Below are 8,917 nucleotides of genomic sequence, written 5' to 3' on the forward strand. Positions count from 1 at the left end.
AAAAAAAAAAAAAAAAAAAAAAAAAATATATATATATATATCTGTCTTCTCCCCAAAATGTCAGCTCACTGAAGATAAACTATCTCTCTCATGTCCACTCATCTTCTAATTGTCTAGTACAGTGTCTGCCTCAGTTTGACAGGTCCTAGGAACAGCAAGGAGTTCAGAGTGGCTACAGTGGGGAAAAAAAAAGTCAGTACTTTTGCTTATGCTGTGCCCTCAGCCTGGAACATCCTTTGCTCTTTTAGCCTATATACAAAATATCATTTTTAAGGATCATCTTTCCTCCTGGAAACCTTCCTCTCATGCACCGCCCAAAGCCCTCATAATGCCCTGTACACATCTTTGCTGTTGCTCTTGCCAGATTGTGGTCTGATTATCTATGTTTGGTCTCTCCCACTAGACAGGGAGTTCTCTGAGGATAGGATCTAATTTTATGGTGTGCTAAGAACCCAACACGGGATGGTGCGGTGGCTTAAGCCTGTAATCCCAGCACTTTGGGAGCCCATGGGTTCGAGACCAGCCTGGGCAACTTGGCGAGACCTCATCTCTACAATTAAAAAAAAAAGTTAGCTGGGTGTGGTAGCACGCGCCTGTAGTTCCGGCTACTTGGAAGGCTGAGGCAGAAGGATCGCCTGAGCCCAGTAGGTCAATGCTGGGGTGGCCGTGAACATGCCACTGTACTCCAGCCTGGGCGATGGAGTGAGACTGCAACTCAAAAAAAAAAAAAAAAAGAATCCAACACATGGTCCTTAGACTGAGGCTCAGAGATATGAAATGATTTACCCAAGGCCACGAAGCTCAGAAGCAGCAGAGCTGGCAATGGGACCCAAGTCCATTGGAGGCATCTTTCAGTTAGGCATTTATGAGATCCTTGTTGCTACACTTTGGCTATCCCTAGCCCCAAAGAGTAGCTCCTTCCACATCCCGACAGTTGGGATACTACCCCCCTCCTAAGCATATGTACACACACATAAAGCTTATTGAACAAATGGCTGAATGAGTGAACCAGGAATGCAGCAGACCAGTATGATGTCCTGACCATATTTCTGTGTAGATATGCTCAGTGACCAGCTGTGCTTAGCCATGGACATGCGAGCCACCCAGCTGGCCAAGTTGGAGGAGTCCTGTCGCATGGCCATGATGTCTGCCATGGCCAATGCCAACAAAGCCCAGGTATGGCCTAAGCTATCTTCCCAACCCCTGAATCATGTCCTGGGAACCTTAGCCACATCCCTCCTACACATCCTTTCTCAAGTCAGCACCAGCCCTCCCTACCGGAGCACTCCCCCTTCACCTAAGGTCCCTATAGAGCACAAGTCACCTTTCCCTACCTCCAGGTGCAAAATGACTTGAGAACAGAGCAGTGCCCTCTCATCCCCAGCCTCTCAGTCTAAGGGCTTCCTGAGGGCAGAGAAGTTCCCTGCCTATCCTATCCCTTCCCCCATGTTAGGGTCTTTAAAAGATCATGTAATGTCTGTCCTTTCTCTCCCTGAGATGGAGGAGTAGGACCATATTCTCCTACCCTGTGACAAGAGTTTCCTAAGGCTGGGCACTCAAATGCTTACATTTGGGGACCCCACTAGGCAGCTGACCGGGCTAAGCAGCAGCGCCATGAGTATCAGCGTGAACAGGAGGCTAACCTCATGGAGATCCAGAACCAGATCATAAGTGACCTACTGACTGAGAACCCCCAGGTCGCCCAACAACCTATAGCTCCCCACCGGGTCCTGCCCTATTGCTGGAAGGGCATGACTCCAGAGCAACAAGCTGCCATCAGAAAAGTCCAGGAGACGCAACGCCTTGAGAAGGAGGCACAGCGCCAGGCCCAACAAGCATTGGATACCGAATGGGAAAGCCAGACCATGCACTCCACCCAGGCAGTGCTGGAGCTAGAAGAGCAGGAGAGGGAATTGTGTGCTGAGTTTCGGAGGGGGCTAGGCTCCTTCAACCAGCAACTGGCTAAGGAGCAAAAAGCCCAGTGAGTTCTAGGGAGTGGTGGTGGGGAGAATGCCAAGGGAAGGAGGGGAGAGATGGTGCGGACCAAGGAGAGAGGTGAAGCTGAGGCCTCTGAATTTCTTTCACAGGCGGAATTATCTGAATTCAATAATTTACAACAATCAACCTACAGCCCAATATCACCTACAGTTCAACACCAACAGCCGCTGAGCTCAGGATGGTCATCTCTACCTTCTCTTCCATCAAGCTCATAGATAGCTATGAGTCAAAGAGGAAAATGCTGCATACCTTTACTTTTAACCCTAGATAATAAAGTTAACTAAAAATCAAGGCCACGAGTTGTTAACAGGACATAAAATGTGAGGTACTACCTTTCTCACCCTACCCAGGGTCTAAGCATCCAACCCTGTAGGAGCCTTCACCTTTCTCCCCATGCCAGGTCCCCCAGTACACAGTACTACCCACGCCCTGTGAGAAATAGAGACTTTATTAGGCACAGAGGGTGACTGGTGGGCAGTTACAAAATGGTACTGGGCTTCCTCCCAAGCTGGAGAGTAGTATCCCAGGGGAAGGAAGGGCAGAGGGAGTATGTGTTTTCTCTGCTTCCTCCCTTCAAGGCTGCATGCGGATGGCTCCATCCAGTCGGATGACCTCCCCATTGAGGAATGGGTTCTCGATGATGGCCTGTACCAGGTGCGCATACTCAGCAGGATCACCCAGTCGGTTGGGGAAGGGCACTTGGCTGGCCAAGAAGTTGCGCACCTTCTCTGGGAGGCTGGTCAGCAGTGGGGTGCCAAATAGACCTAAACAAGGCAGCCAAAGTCAGAGACCCACCCTTGCTTTCATATTTACCCAGTCTTTCCTCACTTTAGTCCTATATCTTAGTGCTTCCCTAGGACTCAGAGATGAAAGACTACTGTTGCTTAGGTGGTGAATACCTTCCCCTCTCAATTGCCCATGGATCCCATGAAATCCCAGATATGGCAGGGAGAGATTATATCTACCTGGAGCAATGGTCATCACCCGGATGCCTATGGGAGCCAGATCCCGAGCAATGGGCAGTGTCATGCCCACTATGCCTCCCTTGGAAGCAGAGTATGCAGCTTGTCCAACCTGGAGAAGGAGTGGAGGTCATAGGTGGGAGAGCCCCAACAAGTCATTGAGGAGGCACAAGCCTTGCCTTTGTCCACACACCTGGCCCTCGAAGGCAGCCACACTGGCAGTGTTGATGATGACCCCACGTTGGCCTCCCTGGTCTGGTTCATTCTGGCCCATCTCACCAGCTACCAGGCGGATCATATTGAAGGTGCCTAAGAGATTCACCTGGAGGGCAGGTAGAGACATAATACAGGGGCTGAGGCAGCCTTTTGTCCCCTAAAGCTTCAGGGATACCCATAGCCAGACCACTTACTCCTAGCCCTAGAGAACCTCCGAAGGCCTTACATTGAGAACTCGCTGGAAGTCATCTAAGGTATGAGCCTGGCTCTTCTTTAAGTTGTATGTCTTGATGGCCACTGCAATGCCTGCACAGTTGACAGCCACATCCACACGGCCAAATTTTTCTTTTGCTAGAGTCAGGGCTGCTTGCACATCTTTCTCAGATGTCACCTTCAAAGGGAGAAGATATTCATCTCCCAGCACACACATTCTTCACTAAACCTGGGGTATGGGGGGAGGGCAGGACAGGCTCAGTCCTTGGGTGAGAAAAGAACTGTGAGAACAAGGGAGAAGCCAAGAGCAAGGGTTGCGGTAAAACTTGAGAATGGGGCAAAGGTGAAAATGTTAAAAGTTCCGTAGAGTAATGCTGTAAAACATTTTTTCAAATCAGAACCCTCTTTTGATAAACTCACATGCCTCTGGAGGTTCTCAACTGATGTGGATCAGAACACTGATACAACCCTGTTTTGAGAATTATTAATTTTTTTTTGAGTCAGAGTCTTACTCTGTCGCCCAGGCTGGAGTGCAGTGGCACACTCACGGCCACCCCAGCGTCGACCTGCTGGGCTCCTACGATCCTTCCACCTCAGCCTTCCACGTAGCTGAAACTACAGGCGCATGCTACCACGCCTGGCTTATTTTTTGATTTATCGTAGAGAGGAGGTCTCACCAAGTTGCCCAGGCTGGTCTCGAATCCCTGAGCTCAGGCAATCTTCTCAACTCAGCCTCTCAATGTTTTGAGAATTATTGACGGAAAGATAAACTAGTTTTCTTTTATCTCCATCTGCTAAGACGGTTTCATCAAGCTTTACCCTCTGTAGTTTGTTTCATGAAAACAAGGTTTTCAGCTTCATCAATATAAAATTACAGGGCACAATATGCATTTTCCACTATGCCTACCCCCTCCAAGAGATCGTTATGTCTAATCCATCCCCATTCCCATTGTTGTGAATCTCATCTTTAGAGAAACCTTGTAACTGGTGGCCCTAGAGTGCTTGAAGGCTCAAGTCAAAAGGGACAGGGAGAAGACACCCTTATGGTAAGGACCTCTATGGGTTACCAGACCGGTGTTGGTGACCCCACTTACGTCGGCTGGGGCAAAGACGCAGCTCTTTCCAAACTTCTTGGCCTGGGCCTCCCCGCCCGAGTTGGGCAGGTCCAGAAGCACAGCAGCAGCCCCCTGTCTCACCAGTCGCTCCACCGTGGCCAGGCCCAGGCCCGAGGCTCCTCCGGTTATTACTGCGACCAAACCCTGTGAAGAGGGACAAGGGCAGCTACTACACTGCCCAGACCATCCCCACCCTGTCACCTGCCCGTTCTCCAGGCTTCTGCAGAGAAGAGGGAAGAGGTCTTGGTCACCCCTGGGGTGTGACCTAGCTGTGTTTCCTCTCCTCACTGACAAGACCTCTGGTGGGGGCGGGAATCTCATCCCCAGACACCTTGTCCGGTCACCCCACATACATATGCCGCAGTGTTCCGCGGAGTGTTGACTTTTGTCCTGAGCCCAACCGCCGCGATACCAGGTCTTAGATAAGCATGACCCTTTCTCCCGGCAACGCTGCGCTATCCCAGCCCGAGCAGCAGATCAAGCAGCAGAAGCAAAGAGCGCTCTACCTGCACATTTCGCAACGCCGCAGCCATCTTGCGCCGACTTTCCACCAGATGGCTGCTTAGGCGCTCGCTGATTGGCGGAGGGCGGGGTGCGGCAGGGGCGGCCGGCCGCCGCGCGAGACGTAGGGGCGTGGCCCGTTGCCCTATCCTATTGCGAGAGGGCGAATTCATGATAAGGTGTCCCCAGGGGGTTATTTCACCTGGACTAAGAGCCCAGCAACAGCAGCGCAATACTGCAACACCCTCCGCTCTACTCCCTAGCTGGCCTTTTGGCAGGTGGCCGACTCCGCGTGGTGGGAGGGGTGTGGAGATTGAGTTCCTTCCTCCTCAGAAAATGCCTTCGTTCAAGCACAAATGTGTCTGACACTCCTGTGTGACTGTATGTTTTCTATGCGGGTCACTGGGGATACCCAGAGGAATAATAAAGGGTTCGTGCCTTACAGAAAGGGCACAGTCCAGTTGGAGAAAGAATTACAGTACAGACTGACACAGATAAAAGAAAGGACATAGTCGGGCGTGGTGGCGCGTGCCTGTAGTTCCAGCTACTTGGAAGACTGACGCGGAAGAATCGCCTGAGTCCAGCAGGTGGAGGCTGCGGTGGCCGTGAGGGTGCCACTGCACTCCAACCTGGGAGACACAGTGAGACTTCGACTCAGAAAAAAGAAAAAAAGAAAGAAAAGAAAGGAACGGAGAACCAGATTCTAGAACACTCAAACAAAGGAGATCCAAAGAGAGATTCTGAGATAGAGCGCGTAGAGACAATATTCAAGTTGAGGCTGAGATAGGAACAGATTCCAGACAAGATCACAGAGGTATAGATGTTGAGAGCCACTAAGAGAGGTGCTTAGAGACAGATTCTGGGACAGTGCTACCCAGAAGCACAAACCTAGAGAGGCAAAAACACCTTTCATCAGTTCAGCCTTTACTACTCTCCTCTATCTTTATCCAATCTATTTGAAGTCCATACGCCCAGATTACACACTGCAGATTGGATCTCAACCAGAGACTATTATTGAAGACCCAGGTCTTTGGCTATCCTCGGACATCTTTCAACCAGCAGCCCAATTAGAATCTTGATCCCTGACATCTTATCTTTCTTCCATATTTTTCCCCAAACCAAGGACTTCAGGCCATAAATCTTAGCCTTAATTTTCAGCCTCATAACTGCTTTGTTTTCTCTGATATAGCTCCTTGATTGCCTTCCCATCCAGAAACACTTCCCTCTGGGCCTCCTAGTTGTTGACAACAACCACACTCATGGTCATGACACCATATTTACCAAAGAATTTAGCACCAGACTCACAATTTTCCTGTCTGCATGAAGTATTACCATCAATTTGTAGCACTTCACCTGGCCCAATATGCTCCAATCACAGTGGCCTCTTTTGTGTTCATATTTGCTGTTCCCTATGTTTGGAATGCTCTCCCCCAATCTTAGCATGACCCCTTTTTTTGGTCATTCAGAACTAAGGTCAAATGTCACCTCCCAGAGGAGTCCTCCCTGACCACTCAAGCTGTAGTCACCTAGTCACTATCCTATTGCATATTTGTGGGGGGTTTTTTGGTTCGTTTTGCTTTTTTTTTTTTTAAGTTGAAGTCACTCTGTTGCCCAGGCTGGAATGCAGTGGCACACTCATGGCCACCACAGCCTCAACTTGCTGGGCTCAGGCGACCCTTCCACCTCAGCATTCCAAGTAGCTGGCAATACAGGTGCGCGCTACCATGCCCGGCTAATAGTTTGATTTATTGTAGAGACGAGGTCTCACCAAGTTGCCCAAGCTGGTTTAAAACCCATGGGTTCCGGCAATCCTCTCACCTCGACCTCTCAAAGTGCTGGGGTTATAGGCTGAGCCACCGCGCCTGGCCCTTATTGCCTGTTTGAATTTTCTGCATAGCACTAGTGGGTCCATAATCCTTTTTCCAACCTTGAATCCAGATGTGTTTTGGAATAGAGTTTTTTCAATTTTAAAAAGGAAGACATAACTCTACATACATAACTCTTTCTAAGGTATATTATTCTATATTATATAACTACTGAGAAAAGTCTGGAACATCATAATTAAACATTGATATTTCTAAAGTGAAACGTATGGCAATTCACACAAAATGTGAATAAAGACTATAAATAGCCTCACACTACTTCAGGTCAGGTTTTGCCACCTAATGAGTTTGAAAAAACAATCTTATGATTTTTAGAATTTTCATATGGCAGAATTGTGCCTAAAGTCTTTTGAGTCTGGTCTGACCTGGCTTGTCTGTGTAGTTTTCCCCCTGCTGGGAAGTAAATCCCATAGCACCAGGGTCTTTTTCGGCTGTTTCACCTCCTAGCTACCTCATGCCAGGAACACCACCTAGCATGTACTAGACTGTGTTAAATAAATGAATGAATGTATCTTAGGAGCATTTTCAGGTCTACCTTTATTATTCCTTCACCTGCTTAAATCCAGGGACTTTCATCTCCACTCTACTTTAATCACTTGTTCAGGCCACTTTATTGCCCTTGACATCCCCTGGAATGACTCCCTACCCAGGAGATGTGTCCCGGTATGTCTTCTCCTCCACCACTTTTTATCTCTTTGAACCCTGTTGTTATATGGGCCTTCCTATTTTCTTCCAGCCTAGCAACCACTTCCTACTTTTCTTCCGGCTGGTGTAGACCTCTCCTATTCCTCTGCTCCTTTCGCCCATCCTTACCAGCATCCTCCACCCATTTGCCCCTTAGCATTTTTTTTTCTTTTGAGTCAGTGTCTCAGTCTGTCGCCCAGGCTGGAGTGCAGTGGCACGCTCATGGCCACCGCGGCCTCGACCTGCTAGGCTCAGGTGATCCTTCTGCCTCAGCCTTCCAAGTAGTGGAACTACAGGCATGTGCCACCATGCCCAACTAATTTATTATTGTTATTATTATTATTTTTTTTTTTTTTGAGTTGGAGTCTCACTCTGTCGCCCAGACTGGAGTGCAGTGGCCACTTCCGGCAACCGCAGCCTCGACCTGCTGGGCTCCGGCGATCCTTCTGCCTCAACCTTCCAAGGAGCTGGAACTACAGGCGTGCACTACCACGCCCGGCTAATTTTTTTTTTTTAATTTATTGTAGAGATGAGGTCTCGCCTGCCCAGGCGGGTCTCGAACCCGCGGGCTCAGGCAATCCACTCACCTCAGCCTCCCAAAGGCACAGGATTACAGGCTGAGCCACCGAGCCCGGCTATTATTTTTATTTATTGTAGAGACGAGGTCTCAGCAAGTGCTCAGGCTGGTTTCTAACCCCTGGACTCAGGCAATGCTCTCACCTCTGACTCCCAAAATGCTGAGATTACAGGCGTGAGCCACCATGCCCGGCTGCCCCTTGGCATTCTACTGATTCAATCCCTTAACTTTTCTGCACAGACTCTGGAGCCAGAAGCCCTGGGTTTGAATTTCAGCTCTGTCATTTACTAGCTGAATTACCCTGGACAAGTTAGGATATATCTCAGTTTCCTCTTCTGTAAAGTGGGTATAATCAAAGCAGCTACCTTGTAGGATTGTTACAAATAAATGAATTAACAACTTTATAAGGATAAAGGACTTAGAACATTGCTTGGCCTCTAGTAAGAGCTATGTAAATGTTACCTACTGTTACTCTTCAGAGTAGTGTTTCTTAGCCTTTTCTATGCTGTGGACACCTGTGGCAGTCTGCTGAAGTCTATGAAAACCCTTTTCAGAAGAGTGCATGCATCCTATAAGTAGGATTACAAAAGACACCAATTATATTGAAATAAAATTTTCAAATAATTAGAAATAAATCTGTAATGTTATTACACATATGTGCTTATTTAGTAACACATAAATAACAAGCTCTAGTGACTATCATAATTTGATAGTAACTAACAGGTCTAGTGACTATCATAATTTGAAATAGTGATGTTATTTTGAGAG

At 48.3% G+C, this 8,917-nt stretch overlaps 2 protein-coding genes across 4 annotated transcripts in view; one reads left to right on the plus strand and one right to left on the minus strand.

The window, feature by feature from the left end:
- Positions 1–2,208, plus strand: part of RIBC1 (RIB43A domain with coiled-coils 1) — a 6,607-nt gene extending 4,399 nt beyond the window's left edge. The window contains exons 4-6 of one of the 2 annotated variants that reach the window (XM_008051932.1): positions 1,058–1,176; positions 1,587–1,981; positions 2,088–2,208. In XM_008051932.1, the coding sequence (XP_008050123.1) occupies positions 1,058–1,176; positions 1,587–1,981; positions 2,088–2,169 (596 nt within the window). In that variant the 3' untranslated portion in view covers positions 2,170–2,208. Of the gene's footprint in view, positions 1–1,057; positions 1,177–1,586; positions 1,986–2,087 lie in introns of those variants that run through there. The other variant, XM_008051938.1, reaches the window with a different exon arrangement.
- Positions 2,209–2,425: 217 nt separating this feature from the next.
- On the minus strand, positions 2,426–5,040 carry HSD17B10 (hydroxysteroid 17-beta dehydrogenase 10). 2 transcript variants are annotated; one of them, XM_021709352.1, is made up of 6 exons: positions 5,011–5,040; positions 4,484–4,648; positions 3,403–3,567; positions 3,154–3,282; positions 2,991–3,072; positions 2,426–2,762 (listed from the first exon to the last, which is right to left on the minus strand). In XM_021709352.1, the coding sequence occupies exons 1-6, from the start codon at positions 5,035–5,037 to the stop codon at positions 2,572–2,574; spliced, it is 759 nt and encodes a 252-aa protein (XP_021565027.1). In that variant the 5' UTR covers positions 5,038–5,040; the 3' UTR covers positions 2,426–2,571. The 2 variants fall into 2 exon arrangements, with proteins under 2 accessions (XP_021565027.1, XP_008050140.1); XM_008051949.1 differs by having other exon boundaries at positions 2,428–2,762; positions 2,964–3,072.
- Between the last annotated feature and the right edge of the window lie 3,877 nt (positions 5,041–8,917).

The sequence above is a fragment of the Carlito syrichta genome, unplaced genomic scaffold, assembly GCF_000164805.1.
Source record: "Carlito syrichta isolate Samal-C Ts95f unplaced genomic scaffold, Tarsius_syrichta-2.0.1 Scaffold67773, whole genome shotgun sequence".
In the NCBI taxonomy this organism is placed as follows: domain Eukaryota; kingdom Metazoa; phylum Chordata; class Mammalia; order Primates; family Tarsiidae; genus Carlito; species Carlito syrichta.

Bases quoted from the DNA above. Each gene is read 5' to 3' on its own strand.
- HSD17B10 (XM_008051949.1), bottom strand. From the start codon at position 5,037: ATGGCTGCGGCGTTGCGAAATGTGCAG. The intron at 3,073-3,153 runs GTGTGTGGACAA...CTCCTTCTCCAG, and splicing joins TGGCTGCCTTCGAGGGCCAG to GTTGGACAAGCTGCATACTC. The intron at 2,763-2,963 runs GTAGATATAATC...TGCCTTGTTTAG, and splicing joins GGTGATGACCATTGCTCCAG to GTCTATTTGGCACCCCACTG.